The 15,747-nt window shown below is 39.5% G+C and overlaps 2 protein-coding genes across 2 annotated transcripts in view; one reads left to right on the forward strand and one right to left on the reverse strand.

Moving 5' to 3' along the window:
* Positions 1-4,325, forward strand: part of prrc2c (proline-rich coiled-coil 2C) — a 38,248-nt gene extending 33,923 nt beyond the window's left edge. Inside the window, 3 exon segments of the mRNA XM_061683306.1 lie at positions 1,066-1,155; positions 1,157-1,315; positions 3,233-4,325. Coding sequence (XP_061539290.1) covers positions 1,066-1,155; positions 1,157-1,315; positions 3,233-3,487 — 504 coding nt within the window. The 3' untranslated portion in view covers positions 3,488-4,325.
* A 2,182-nt stretch (positions 4,326-6,507) lies between these two features.
* Positions 6,508-15,410, reverse strand: myoc (myocilin). The gene is made up of 5 exons (XM_061683165.1): positions 13,970-15,410; positions 11,370-11,435; positions 11,183-11,257; positions 9,440-9,651; positions 6,508-8,974 (listed from the first exon to the last, which is right to left on the reverse strand). Exons 1-5 carry the CDS (start codon positions 14,436-14,438, stop codon positions 8,390-8,392), a joined length of 1,407 nt encoding a protein of 468 aa, XP_061539149.1. The 5' UTR covers positions 14,439-15,410; the 3' UTR covers positions 6,508-8,389.
* Between the last annotated feature and the right edge of the window lie 337 nt (positions 15,411-15,747).

Below are 15,747 nucleotides of genomic sequence, written 5' to 3' on the forward strand. Positions count from 1 at the left end.
CCATGTTGGTGACCCCTGGTGTAGTGTATGAGGTTCAAATTTAGTAGCAAACAGACAAACTCTCTACGACGTTTGTCTTTGAGGGACCTCTGGAAATGGGCAGTTTCCAACCAAAATGGGAAACTTCCTGTTTTTGTTTTTTTTCGAATATGGCTTCTTTGAGACTTTTGAGTTTACTCATGATAGTCTTTCCTACCAAATTTCATGTTGCAAAGTGAAACTAGCTTTGAAGGCTAATGGAAATTTTCCAGAATACTCTCCATGTGATCAGATAATGTATTGAGACTTGGTGAAGCAGCATGTGGCTCAATGCCCCATGCAGTTATTTCAGTAGCCAGGAACCTTTTCAGAAAACTCAAAGCTATGTGACACTGCTGCAAGCTTTGACTGTGTACTCACAGTGCCATCTGGTGGACAAATATGAAACTATTCTCCACCTTGAACTCAACACATGCAAATCAATTTCTTTTTACATGCACACCATCCCTCATCTACGGCTACGCAATTTTTATGCATGCTTTGAATGGGTAAAATATACCTGGTGGACAAATAAAGTAGTGCACATAATTTTAACACATACACACACACCGTTATGCAAAATCAATGGCGACACATTTTTTCTGCATGCTTTGAATGGAGAGGGAGTAGTGCCATCTGTTGGACAAGTGTAAAAAGGAATTGATCCTTATTGAAATCATAAAACATATACAGTGTGCCCACTTCTCCAGCGTCAATGGTGAAATAATTTTGCTGCATGCTTTAAATAGGAGAAAGTAGCGCCATCTGGTGGATTAACACACACATACACTTTTTTTTTTTTTTTTTTTTTACATTCAGGCCATTATCAAACATGCATGTGGTCAGGTAATGACTGGTGAAGCAGCATGTGGCTCATTGCCCCAGATGTTTTTTGCAACACACTGCCAATCATCGGATGTTCGCGGTCATATTTGGTGCAAGTTTTTACAACTGCTGTCATGCTAGTCAGAAGACCTTGTCTGTGTTTGTGCTGTACAATCCCGCCACTTAGTTTGTAAAATGAGTCCTTCACGTGTGTCCCCTCAGCTTCTGTCCCAAGCCAACATGGTGTCCCCTCTGGTGCGGGCGCCTCACACCAACTCGTTCGGCGGCAGCATGCAGCGCTCGCCCATGGGTCCCGCCCATGACCCCCAACATGGGCGGCGGTGGCCTCATGCCGCACCCCAGGCCTCAGCACCCGCAACACGGCCAGCACCCTCCTCCCCGGGGGCCCGGCGGACTGCCCATGCCACCCAGGGGCATGCAGGCCGCCCTGAAGGCTGAGCAAGACCTCAAGGTGAACATTTGCTGCATGCTTTGAATGGGGAAACGTAGCGCTCAAAGCCAGTAGGCCAAGTTATCCTAAAGCAGTAGTTCTAAAGTACCACCTTCCCAAAAAATAAATACTTTGCTCTCAAAGTACCATCATCATGACCAACACAACTGCAACAGTTTAGTAGCCCTAAGTGTTGTTCAAAAACAAGGTTTTATTCCCCAAATGTATATTTAATATTGTTCCAAGCCACTGTTGCATTACAGTTTTAGCAATAATACAACGCTTAAATTTAAGAAAGTGAAAAACTTGACCAAAGTGGTTTGTTTAATTGAAAAGTCAAATACAACTGAACTGTACTCGGGAGTCATTCCTTCGTGTACCACTCGAAGGAGCCAACATATCAGTAGTGGTATTTGTACCACACTTTGGGACATTTTCTTGTTGTTGCTATTGAATTTTATATTTTTAGTCTTCGCATCTAAAAAATGTGTCATTCTAAACTACAAATTGAAATGGATTTTCTGGAAGAAATTAAAGTTATGTTTTAAAATGTGCCCCAGAAAGTAATAGTGGTTGACATACAAGTGACCTGACTCAATACAAGCTGTTGGTTACCAGTAAATGCCAATGTATTGGCATTTACTGGTAAACTAAACGAACACAGAAAAGCAACACACGTAGAGAGAATACAGCAATAATCACAGGTATATATTCTTGATCCTCTGTAAAGAATGACTATTACAGTGGCTTACTGAGGAGCTGAGCCTGTCTCCATATACAGTATGTCTGTTTTATACTGCCCTTATTTCTGTGAATTAAGAGGTGCAACGATTAGTCGACAACTAATTGATATATCAAATTAATCGGTAATGATTTTTTTCCCGAAAAGATCGATTAATCGTTGAGACTTTGTTTAATTTAAAATTGTCCAAATCAGAATCATCTTTATTTGCCAAGTATGTCCAAAACACACAAGGAATTTGTCTCCGGTCGTTGGAGCCGCTCTAGTACAACAGAGAGTCAATTTACAGAACACTTTGGGGACATAAAGACATTGACAAAAAACAATTGTGCAAAAAGATGCAGAGTCCTCTAGCACTTAGAGCAGTTCGAATGACTAATATTGCAATAGTCCGGTGCAGTGACCATTGTGCAAAGGGCGCTGAGACTTCATGGAGTGTATGCGGTTTAATGTGACGAGTACTGCGATCATCTGCGACAATGTCGGTTGTGCAAATGTTACAGATGCTCCTCAGTCAGTGTGCAAATGGGGGCAGATGCTACTTTGGCATGAGTGGCCAGTATATGCAAATAGTGCAGCATGGCGAGACGACTACAGTGAGTGCACGAGTAATACATAATTGGCCCCACAGAAATGTGACAAACTCAAAACGCAAATCCTCAGAATTCCAGCTTCTCAACAGTAAAAAAATATATAATAATAATAATAATAAAGTAGTAAATGACTAATTTTATATACTAAAGCAGACTGATTTTCTTAGTGTTATCAGAGATTTGTAAGCGTCTTGTACTTTAGAAAGCAATTATCAACTTTTGTCTATTTTCTGGTGTTCCAGACCATACAGATTCATCAATTGAAAAAAAAAAATAGATAGATTCAGTTGCTGCCCTAATCCTATTTAATTATTGTTACGGTATGTTTTTGTCAAGTACAATATTATAGTTATTTTTGTTCTTACAAAATCCATTACAAGCATGTTTCTTTTTTTGGGGGGGTGCGTGAAACGGATTCATGGCATCTCTGTTTATTTTGATAGGTGCTATGTATGTTTCAGGCAGTCAGTTAAAGTTTGAAGTGGGGGCAAAATAGAAATAACACATTTTTACAGCAGTTTTTAGTTAGTTTGTCAATCTGATGTTTTGTTTTTTTAAAGCACGCTCCTGTTTTTGTGTCTGACCTAATCGTTCATCCATCAGGCCAAGCAGCGCGCTGAGGTCCTGCAGTCCACCCACAAGTTCTTCTCAGAGCAGCAGCAGCTCAGCAAGGCGCTCAAGCCGCCGCCCCAGCTGCTGGACGCCGCCCCGTCCCAGATGCCGCAGCTGCCGCCCCCCAACGCCAACCCAGACGCTGACAAGCCGCCCCAAGTCTCCTCGTCGTCGTTGTCGTCGGCCAAGCCCGTCCGCACCGGGCCCATCAAGCCGCAGGCCATCAAGCCAGAGGAGGGCAAGTAAAAACGGGAGAATCCAGACAGCCAGCAGCCTTTTATCAGCTGCGTGCGCGTGTGCGTTCATGTGTTGGGGAAAACAGAAGAGTTGACACAGACCTGTGCATTTATTTTTTATTTTTTATTTTAAAAAGAGGATCACTTTGGCCTGTTGGGCGACTGAAAGAATCTTATTTTGTGGTGAAAACAATCTTGTCGAGGAGACTCGGTTGAGCTAATCGTGACATTCGAGCGCCATTTCACAACACATCCCAAATTGTCTCCTTTTTCTTTCCCAACGTGAAAATCGATAATTTCTGTCACGCGTGTGTTTGACAGGATGTTCCTGTATATTTAGCCAAAGGTTAAAACAGCACAGGGAGAATGTCGTAAGATTGCTTGAAAACACACGCACACACATATTCATCAAAAGAATGCAGGAGGAGCTGCAATGTGAAATATGTTGGCAGATTTTTTTTTTTTTTTAATATAAATATATACTGATGAGAGGCATCAATGCTGTTTTTCCCCGCGTGTGAGCCTTCTGTCCCAAACAAGCAAGCAAGCAAAGCCGAGCTCGTTCTGGTCTTTCGTCTCTTCTTCGCCTTCTCCATTGGAGGCTCCCTCACACACAAAATGGTCACCTTCCTGTTTTCCAGGCTGTAAAAGGAAGTTTGGGAGGATGAGTGAGTGGATGATGGATGGATGGATGAATGACAGAGAGGGAGGGAGGGATTGTCATGATTTTTTTTCTCTTTGTTTTGTTGTACTTGTACAGGGGTTACATCGCTGTATTAAAATATGTACGGTCTTATTTACATTCTCTTGGTTTGGTTAAAGAAACTAATAAAAATAAAATACTGTTAAAAGGATTTTAAGTCTGCACTCACTTTCTCATGCTCGGTGGCTTTGTACCTTTATGAAAGTCGCTATTGAGAGCTTGCGCGGTTGTCATATTTTAAGTCTTTTATATTATATATATATTTGAACACTGCTTATTGAATGCATGTGTACTGGCCACTAAAAAAAAAAAAAAAAATCAGTTGAAAAATGCCTTGAAAATTTGACAATGGTAAACCAAAATTGTAAATTACGATTTAAAAAGTCAAATTGGAATTTTCTGGAAAAAAAATGTCTTGACAGTTTAAAAAAAATGGAAATGAAAAAGTTAATGGAATATGTGCCTAAAAAGTCAAATCGTTAGGTTTTTATACTATTGTTCTGGAAAAATCTGTCCAACTCGTCATTGAAGCCATATTTATAAATTTTAAAAAGCTGCCTCAAAAGATCAAGTTTTCATTCAAACCAAATGTTTCTTTAAAAAAAAACAAAACAAAAAAAACAGCCTCAAAAGTCAAACTTTGAAATCCAAAAAACTTAAGCCAACAGAAAAGTCCAAATGAATTTCAAACAAAAGATTTTTGAAAAACTATGCCTCCAAATTATAAATTTAAAAGGTAAAAAACTTGAAAAGTCTGCAACTTCAACAATTTGTCATTTGAAACACATATTTAAAATTTAAAAAATTCAGCCTCAAAAGTCAAGTAAAATAGGCATTAATTTTTATTTTTTTTATTTACATTTTTGGGGTAAAATATAGTTTGCCAAGTCAAAAAATTTAACATTTTCAATAAAGTTTTCAGAAAAGAAATTGCCTCAAAAGTCCAACAGTTTGTTCAAACCAAATATGTTTAAGAAAATTCTCCAACTTTGAATTTTAAGATGGGGTAGAAAAAATTGCCTCAAAAGTCAAACAATGTAAAATTTAAGTAAAGATATGGCTGAAAAGTCACACTTTGAATTTGAAACCAGGTTTCCGGGAGGGGAGGGGGGCAATTTCTCAAAAGCCAATGTAAAATTTCAGGATAAACGTACCTGAACAGTCAAACAATTTGAATTTCAAACCAACGCTGAGACACTTATTGGCACAAAAACTGGCAAATACGAACTGAACACTTCATCGTTGATGTTTTGAATGATAACCTGAGATGATTTTATGCCGCCGTCATGTCAACGGAGACTGACAGAGAGTACGGCGTTGCCAGCCTGAGGGCTTACATCAACTGTCACATAGAAATAATGCACTATAATAGGAAAGAATATACCCAATATATATGTAAGACAGTTTTAGGGTTTTAAATTAGTGTTTCAAAACAGAGTTGGGGTTTTAAATTAGCGTTTCAAGAGGGTTTAGGGTATAAAAGTAGGGTTTCAAAACGGGCACAAAGTTTTAAATTGCAGTTTCAAAACCAGGTTAGGGTTTCAGAACAGTTAGGGTTTCAAATTGGGGTTCAAAACGGGGTTAGGGTTTTGAATTAGGTTTTCATCACAAGGTAAGGGTTTCCAATTGAGGTTTAAAGAGAGTATGTGTTCCAAATTAGGGTTTCAAAGTAGGGTCTGAAAACAGTTTTCAAAACAGGATTAGGGTTTTAAATTAAGGTTTAAAGAGTGTTTTAGGGTTTAAAAGGGTAAGGGTTTCAAAGTAGGGCTTGAAAACCGTATTAGAATTTCAACACAGGATTGGGGTTTCAAAGCAGTTTTACGGTTTAAAATTAGGGTTTCAAAACAGGGTTACGGTTTGGAGTAGGGTTTTAAAACAGCATTTGGGTTTTCAATTAGGGTTTCAAAATAGGGTTACGCTTTGAAGTAGGGTTTCAACACAGGGTTAGGGTTTAAAGAGAGTTTTAGGGTTTCAATATAGGGTTAGGGTTTCAAAGCAGACAACTCAACTAAATGCAGACTTTGTGTGTGAACTAGTTTGTCATGTCCAACTTGGCGGAGGTGTCATATGAAGCAAAAAAAGCAAAAGTGGTCTGGGTTTGGTCTTGATTTGCATGAGATACATTACCTTTCTAGAATCCTCTCGAAATCATTTGGCCACATAATAGAAAGTAAAGAATCAGAATGATACACATTTATTTCCTCAAATGTCACACGTTGTTTTTATTTATTTTTTTGCAGAGAAGTCTGGAAATTAGGTTCTGGGAAAATATGGAATTTTGAAATTTCAACTGTGTAGGAACCCAAGTAAACTAATGTAAAATTCCAAGAATGAATTTTTGGGCCAAATTTTCGAGGAAAATATGCCTGAAGTCAGACAACGTAAACTTACTAAATGATATATGCCTTAAGTCACACTATTTGAATTTTAAACCAAAGATTTCTAGAAAAATATGCCTTGAAAGTCACGTTTGCCTAAAACGAGCACACAATGTCATTTTAAACGTTTTATTTCAAGATGAACAATGTACATTAGCTGACTACAGTGTTCATGCAATATCATAATGTCAACTATTCACACATTGTACATTACATTAGTACAATTAGTATTTGTACACTCGCACACGTGTCAATCAATCATTTTGTGCGAGAAGTTGCGTGTCAAGTCCACGCCAAAGCAGCAGGTGGCGCCACAAAGCCCTCAAACCGCGAGGCCATCGTAGCCAATCGGAAGATAGCCGTTTCCTGGGAAAAAAAAGGTACGATAATGACGGCGAAGCGAATGGAGGACACTGGGAATGCCAGTACTTTACGTAGTACTCAATGTCACACGTGTACAAAGTTAGTAAAAAGTACCAAGTAGCGGTATGGACACAAAAAAAAAAAATCACAAACATCAGGTACAAAAATAATTCCTCTTCGTGCATCCTGGCGTGCTTTGCTTGCCACGCCTACAATATTTTTTTTTTTTAATGCGTTACAACTTAATACGAACTTTTACCCTTTTAACTTGACATTTTAAAAGTTGTTTTTTCTTAAATTTGTTAAGTTTTATTTTTCTATTTCATTTCATGATTGAATCAGGTTGTACTTTATTCAAATTTTAAACTTTCATTTTATTTTAAAACGCCATGTAAAAAAATATATACGACAAAAACCATGAACATTAACACGTAAAAACATGATACAGTCAGTAACAACTAAGTAAACAATGTAAAATTAAGTAAAATATTTCCTATTAAAATGAAGACTTTTTACTTAATGTGTCATGTTTATACTTCATTCTTTTCTGATGCGTGGTGGAAGTAGAGCCTGGTCAAATGTAAAAATGTAAAACACTGAATTAAAACATTTTTTTTTTAAGTATAAATGTAGTTTTAAACAGGTGAAAAATGTAAAACATAAATTATTAATAGGAGTTTTACTTAAAAATGTGACTAAGTTAAAACAAACATTTTTACTTAACGATTTTTCCATTGCATTTTATTTTTATTTTTAAGAAACCACCACGCCTGAGAAAGAACCGCCTATCAGAGAAAGAAGCCGTGACGGACAAGGTGTCAATCATTTGCCGTGCATTGGTGAAGTGAGGCTACGTTCAAATCTTGCTAGCGATTTTAAAACTGCAAGCACCCCTTTAATATTAAAAATGTATATGATTCCCCCCCCCCCCTTTATTTAAAAATGTAAATGTAATGCAAAACTTGGGTAAAAAAGTCAAGTAAGAACATTAAATAAAAACAAAATTTAACAAAATAAAAAAAATAAAAGAAATTTACATAAGAATTTTTTATCAATGTTTACATTTTTACCAAATGTTTTATGTTTTTATGTTTTCCACTTGAAGGAAGTAGAACCTGGTCAAATCATGTAAATTTTAAAATTGAAAACATGTTAAGTAAAACTGTAAAACAACTGAAATGTTTTGTCTTTTACTTAATTTGTACTTTTTTTCTTTTTTTACTTACTTTAACTTTTTATTTGGAAATTTCACATTTTTAAATCACGTAAATGTAAAATAAAAAAAAATCCCAATATTAAACACGTACCACTTATTACTGAAAACGCAACAATCCAAAGTTAAAAGGTCAAAGTTGAATTACAACATATATTTAAAAAACAATGTAGTGGCCTTCTGTGGCCTTTTAGCCAGGCTTGACAAAAAACTGAGTCTTTGAAGCGGGAGCGGGTGAAGCCAAAGTCACTTCTCTTAGGCTGCGGGCACCGGGCGCCCCAGCCGCACGTCGTACGAGACCATGTGGAAGTTGTCCCACGCAAAGAGCTTCTTTTGCGTTGGGTTGTAGTCAATCATACTGTTGTAGCGATACTTGTTCCGGAAGGGCACAGCCAGGGCGCGACCGCGGCCGCTCTCCGTGTCGTACACGTAGTTGACGGTGGTGTTGGCCGCTGCGTAGCTGGCAACGGTGTAGAGGCGGCCGCAGATGACAAACGCGTTGGCCACGGCGTTCTTGCGGATGTTGGTCTCCCAGCTCTTGGTCACCCGCAGGTCGTGCGGGTCCAGCCGGGACAGCACCACGGCGCCCTTGGCCTCGCTGGTGGAGTAGACGGCCCACAGCCCGCGCTCGTCCACCGCCAGGTCGATGTCGGTGTAGCCGCCCCACGAATACGGGAACTGGCCATGGAAGCCGGCGTGCGGGAGGTCGCGCCGCGCCGCCACACTCTCCGACGCCAGGTCGAAGCGGATCAGGGTGCGGCTGCGGCGCCGCTGGTAGTACAGGGAGCCTCGGTACAGGACGGCGCCCGTGCCCTCCACGGGCTCCGGTAGCAACACCACCTGACCGCGCACAAAAGTCACCACGTTTATTTACATTTATGGGCAAAAAAAAGAAGAAAAATTCTAATTGAAAAAAATACATTCTGGAAAATGAAGCTCAAAAGTACAACAATATGAATTTCAAAGCAACATTATTTCAAAAAGTAGACCTCAAAACAATTTTACATTTTGCCTTCAAAGTCAATTGGAATTTCAAAACAAAATGTTCTAAAAAGAAAATCAATAAATTCTCAAAACAATTGAATTTTTTTTACCCAACATTTGTGGAAAATAGGCCTCAAAATGTTCAATTCAATTTACATTTAGAACCAAAATTTTCTAGACAAATGTGGCTCAAAAACCAACTATTGTGTTTCTTTGGCGTTCCATTTTTCGCCAACATTTTCTGGAATAAAAATATAGCACGAAAGTCCAACAATTTCCCAGTTCAAACCCCAATTTTCGAGCAGACGTAGTAATACGCACCTTGGTGGGGAAGCCCTTGGAGAGCTGCTCCGTGTCTTCGTATCCAAACATCTGCCTGATGTCAGAGCCGACGGTGTCGATGCGCCACACCATGTCGGGCCCGTACGGGGCCACGGCCTCGGGGTCCCGCATCCAGACGCCGTACTTGCCCGCGATGCCGTCGGCCTTCCTGTGAGCGACGGGCTCGGACACGGACACCAGCACGCCGCAACCTGGACGACGCCGGGAAGGACGGAGTCAAGGGAGGCTCCCTGTTCACTTCACGACTCCTCGATCTACAGGACTAACTGACCGACTAACTCACGAACTGAATAACTAAGTGAATGACTAACTACTGACTGACTACCTAAGTGATGAATTACTAACTGAATCAACAGCTAACAGACCACTAATTACCTGACTAAGTGACTGACCAATTAACTTACTGAATGGCTACCTGTCAGCAAGAGACACGGTGCGGCCGGCGTGACGCGGCTATTCTGGCCCCCCGACGCAACTCTATTTATTAATAGCACCATTTGCTTCGGGGCTGTCACCATGGGGGGGGGGGGGGGGGGGGGGGCACTTTTCGGGGGTGTCATGTTTGTCAGTGTCATGTTTGCAGGCCAGATGGGAGGAAGGGCTGACTTCACAGCAACTCTGACGTCAGTAAATTTACACGAAAGCATAGAGGAGAATTAAGAATAGTAATAATCATTGGAAATTGCAAATAAGTTGCTTTAAAAAAATTAAAAACTTGAACGCAGTTTTCATAGTCTGAAAGGTGAAGCCAATGCCTTCATTCTTTTTCACTGACCACCAAGCAGCAATACATTGCGTAAAGATACGGAAAGCCGACAGTGTATTAAGTGTACTTAAAAGAACAAAAATAATTACAATGGCAGATTAAAGTCGCATAGCTCCGAAAAAAAAAGGCGCTTTTCAAAATGTTATATTTTCAATAAAAAGTTACATATTTTTGAGGGAAGAAAAGTTGCATTTAAAAAGGGGAGCACTTTTTTTTTTTTTTTTAAAGTTTCTTTCACAAAGACCCATTTTTAATATTAAAAAAAATATTTTGGGGGCAAAAAGTGGTATATCTTTTAAGGAAAAAGTAGGTTTGAGGAAAAAAAATGTACATTTTTGTGGGAAAGGTCGTATTTTAGAAGTCATATATTTATTTATATTTTAAAAATTGGGGGGGAACATTGAAAAAAGTGATATTTGGTTTTGGAAGATTTTGCTTTTTTTAGGGAAAAAAGACAAAGATTTTGGAAAATATTTGGGGGTTAAAAGTACATTGTCAAGAAAAAACTATATTTTTGTATAAAACAAGTCATACATTTTGAAGAAAAAGTCCTATTTTAGACTTAATTGTGTATTTGGGGTATATCTATTTTTAAGCAAAAAGATGTATATTGTCAAGAAACCAGTTGTATATTTTGGTAAAAAAGGTATAAACTTTTGAAGAAAAGTCTTATCTTTTGGGATAAAAGTTGTATATTTTTGAGAAAAATTAAAATGTTAAAATGTTTTTGGGTTGATCGAAAAAAATTGGAGAACTTACTGCATAGTGTCAATTTAAAAAGACAATTTCAATGAAAACAAATATTTTGTATAATTTCTTTGGAGAAAAATGTATTGGAAAAAAAAAAAAAAATTCCAAGAAAACAAGTCTCATTTCTAGCTCCTCACACTCATCCCAAAAAGAAATTGCCTTTATATTTATAATTCATCATCAAAAAGGAGAGTCCAGTTTCCAACCTGTGTATTCTTCAGGAGCCGGAACTTCGGTCACCTCCGCTTTGAGTTCCTGGAAGCCCTGCTGCCACGCAGAGTCTGTCGCATCAACAAACAAACACACACGCACGCACACGCACACGCACGCGTTGAAGAACCAAAAGTGTTTGTGATGTGACAAATCCGATGTCGGAGCAGAGGACCATCTGACCTCTTAAACTGCTCCTGTCGCCCTGCCCGTTGGGACGCGCCATCAGGTGGGACATGGGGCTCGATCCTGAACATACACAAATCTTAGCTTTAGTCAAGTTTCGCGTAAGACGTTCCCCATCAAAAAACCGTGCCCAACATAATTGACAAGTCGGTGTGTTGTATTATTCGATTGTGTTATGATATAAAGATGAACTGAGGAGTAAAGTAAAGCAGCGCCATGAGTGAAAGTGTGAGGCCGTGTGAGGGCAACGACAGCGGGAAGTGGACACCCGCCCCCCCGACACATTCCCAGCTGCCGCGGAGCCAGCCGGTCGGAAGACGACACGACGCACCCATTGGGCAACCGCAAACGATGCGGCGACACGTAGAAAGACAATATAACAATACTCACAGGCTTAGTGGACAAGGCGTGTGCGCGCACAGCAGGAGCAGCACAGTGTCCATTGAATTGTGGCAAAAACTATTACGTTTTTTGTTTTTTTTTAATTGTCAATAGTGTATGTTTTTATTTTGTAACATTTTTGGTCTATTTTTGTGTTTGACTTTTGATGCACAGTAATTAATATCTACCATTGAAATGAATTGAAAAACAGTAGGTATTGGCTTTGCTTTGAACTACAGAAGCCAATAATGGTTTTTTGTTTTGTTTGTTTTTAAGAATTCATCTATAAAATCAAACCTAATGAAACCACTCACATGGATTATTACTTTCACATACAAGTTGAGAAAAAGTTCAACTCACATTGCATGCTGTGTGTGTGTGGTAGCGCACAAACAATGAGGTTTAATGATCCGGAACGTCTTTTTCTAAAGGACGTTCATGCGGAGGCCGCCGATGATGGCGCCATGCTGACAAATGCCAGCGACGTGGTACAAGTCGAATGGGCCAGAAAAAAAAGGTTTGAAAGTTGGGAAAACAGAACAGGAGGCAAATCGGAGGTTAATGGGCAAAACCATTCATCAGCACTGCAGGTAAACACATTCTAAACTCCAGTGTATACCTTTGTGTGTGTGTGTGTGTGTGGTCCAGATTGCCTCCATCTTTGTTTATGTTTGCAAGAGGTCTTCCATGAACTACTTGTGTGGTCAGGAGGACATTTATTTTCTCCAAAATAAGTCCACTATAAGTTTGGCCTGAAAAAGCAAAGGGTGATATCCCGTATGCTACCATAAACATGTTAACTGGTGTAAACAATGAATGACTAAACACCGTGCTGTGTGTAATGATTGACTCGCTTTTTCCACATTTTGTTAGGTCAGTTTAATTCCAGAATGGATGAAATTATTTTTTTTCCCCCCGCCTCAAAATTCTACACAAAACACCCCACAACAAGGCTGTAACATAACATGGAAACAGTGAAGCACTGGGAATCATTTCTAGATGCACTTTATTGCACATGAAAGATTTATTCCAAACACAAGGGGTCTTTGGGGGATAAACGGAATAGCACGAGGAGGTAATTTGACGGATGTTTGACCCCTGCAAACACAACACCAGAGTTTAACCTCCTCGACTCCTTGTATGGAGCTGGCGACCCCAAAAGCCTGGAGCACGTACCCTCTGCATCCAGGGTGTGCATCACATTTCCACCTCCCCAAAGAGTACTTCGCACCCCGCTCGCCATGCGAACCGTCATAAAGGCTCATAAATAGTGAGCTGAGCCGCTGGGAGTAAGCTGAGCCGCGTGTCTGTTTACGCACAAACTTTCACTTTAAAACATCAAGTCGCTCTCCTGTGTAATAGCAAGAACCACGATGATGAGGATGGAAAAATGAGTGTCATTGCAAAAAAAAAATAATAATAATAAAAAAAGGTCCATGTGCAAAAAATGTCTTCATTATCGTAATAATTATGAAAAGTGAGAGACATTCTGACCAATCACTGTCCTTTAATGACTGACATGTAGGCCACATATATTTTAATTTGATGTCCAGTAAAATCATGGCATACTTAATATGAAGTTTTTCCCTGCAAGGCTATACAAGTACATTAAGAAAACCTTTATATTTAATGTCAATTTGGGGGGGGGGGGGGGGGGGGGGGGTTGTGATTTTACACTAAATTTGCTTCAGTTTATCATCTACACGTGTGCGTAATACCTATCACAGTGATTGTATTTAAAGGTACAGGCATTTGGAGCTACACACACACACACAATATATATATATATATATATATATATATATATATATATATATATATATATATATATATATATATATATATATATATATATATATATATATGGAGCTTATATATATATATATATAGAGAGAGAGAGAGCGAGCGAGCGAGAGTATTGCACTTCAAATTAAATATTTTATGAAATTATTTTCACTCCACACTTTCTACATAAAATTAATAATAATTTTTTAAAAATCGCCCTAACCCTATATATATTCTTTCCACTTTCAAATTCATCTCCCAGGCCGGTTTTGGCTCGCGAGCCCTATGTTTGACACCACCGATGTAGCTTGACCAATGAGAGTATAGAATGGGTCCCATTCTGATGTAAAGATTGACTTGTAGACTGTCCAAAAACTGCAATGATTGGGAGACACATCCAGTGACAGTGCGTATTGTGTTGCGCTTCTCACCTGCAGCAGGTCTCATCAGACCGCCGTCCGGCACGGCCGGGGTCTGCGGGGGGCACGGTCTGCTCCTCAGTCTCTCCGTCTCCCTCAGCATCTCCTCCAGGCGTCTCTGAAGCGCCCCCAGCTCCCTCTCCAGGCGCTCCTTCTCCCCCTGCAGCAGGTTCCTCTCGTCCACCGCCTGGTTCAGCGCCTCCCGGAGCTCGGCCCCCGAGTCCGCCGCGGAGGGGCGGGCCTCCCTTCCTCCGCCGGTCAGCCTGGATACCAGCGCCTCCAGCAGGGAGAGCCTGGCCTTGACGCCCTCCACCTCGGGGCCTCCGGCCTGGGGGCAGCTGGCCTCGGCGGGGCTGGCCACGGCGAAGGTGTACTGGCATCGGCCGCTTCGGTCGTTGCCCCTCCAGAGGGTGGCTCGGTCCTGGGCGTCACCCCGTGGGGCCAGGAGCCCCAAGAGGCACATGGAGAGCAGGAGGAACATGATGGAGGAGTGATGAGTAAATCCTAAATGGACTTTTCAGGGGATGAGTTTCTTGGGTTTTGTTGGTCGTCTCCCTTGTGAGCAGGTCGCTTCCAATGATCTCTCTCCGTGCCCTCCACTGATATTTATACGGTGAGTGGAAGAGGTAAAAAGGAGGGAGCGAGAGCACGAGGGAGGGGAGAAAGATGGATTTTCGGGAGAAGGTGGAGGCTCGGGTTATTTTTCCCCGCTCTTTCAGCACGGCTTTCTATTAACCCACCGCCGACCCCTAAACAACAACAAACCTCTACTTTATTCGTAATTGGCACTCTGGGTTTTATTTAATAACCTGGATATAATTCCTAGCGCAGTTCAAGAAAGTCAGAGCCTCATCGGATTCATTTACAGCAGTGTCCCCTTTCGTATAGTCGGGTGGGGGTGGGGGGTGTTCGGGAGAGGGGCATCTAGTTTACGAGTCGACTGGTGCCAAGAGACGAAACCCTAAGGTGGTAACAGCGCAAAATGGGGTGCCATGGATGTTCTTTGCCATATGCGAGAAACAAGTGGGCAAAGTATTTTTGGGAAACGATTTAAATCATAAAACGTATTAGTAAAATAAACTATTGGGACACATTTTTTTAATATTTAAAAAAAAAAAATGTTAATTTGGTATAGTACATTTTATTTCAATATAAATGAGACGGAAATGTTTACATGTGGATTTAACTTCTTAAAATTGATAATTATAAATATATAAATATTCAAATACAAAATTTGTAAAATAAAATTTTAATATGCATTCATTTTTTTTTAAACAGTTGGTTATTTTAAATACAAAAATAAGTATTGGTAAAATAAATATATATATGTACATATTTAACATTTTCCTTTATTTGTGAAAAATATTTTACTCGAAATAAAATAAAAAATATACAATAGATAATTGTACATGTACCTTTAACTTTTAAATATAAAAAATAGTAAAACAATTTTACATATGCACTTAACATTTTTTACTTATAAACAGTTGGACAATTTATTGCATATGATAAAATAACAAATATGAGAGTAAAAATTAGAATACAATTGTTTACATGCATATTTAACATTTTAAATAATAGTTTAGTTAATGGGGAATCAAACGACGTTAGTAAAATACACGATTTTACAAATGCATTTTTATTTTTGAATGTTTAATTTATTGGAAATAAAACAGTACACTTTTACATATGCATTTACCTACTGTAAATTACAAAATAAAAATATTAGTAAAATGGACAATTTTACATATGCATTTAACCTGTTTCATTTAAAATGATACTTTTCAAAA

This window comes from Phycodurus eques, chromosome 8, assembly GCF_024500275.1.
Source record: "Phycodurus eques isolate BA_2022a chromosome 8, UOR_Pequ_1.1, whole genome shotgun sequence".
Taxonomy (NCBI): domain Eukaryota; kingdom Metazoa; phylum Chordata; class Actinopteri; order Syngnathiformes; family Syngnathidae; genus Phycodurus; species Phycodurus eques.

What these genes read in the sequence shown, in the direction of transcription:
- myoc (XM_061683165.1), bottom strand. Translation starts at nt 14,438, where the DNA reads ATGTTCCTCCTGCTCTCCATGTGCCTCTTGGGGCTCCTGGCCCCACGG. An exon ending in TCTGATGAGACCTGCTGCAG is followed by an intron (nt 11,436 to 13,969) that starts GTGAGAAGCGCA and finishes GTGTATGTTCAG; the next exon opens with GATCGAGCCCCATGTCCCAC. An exon ending in CCAAGGGCTTCCCCACCAAG is followed by an intron (nt 8,975 to 9,439) that starts GTGCGTATTACT and finishes GTGCGCGGTCAG; the next exon opens with GTGGTGTTGCTACCGGAGCC.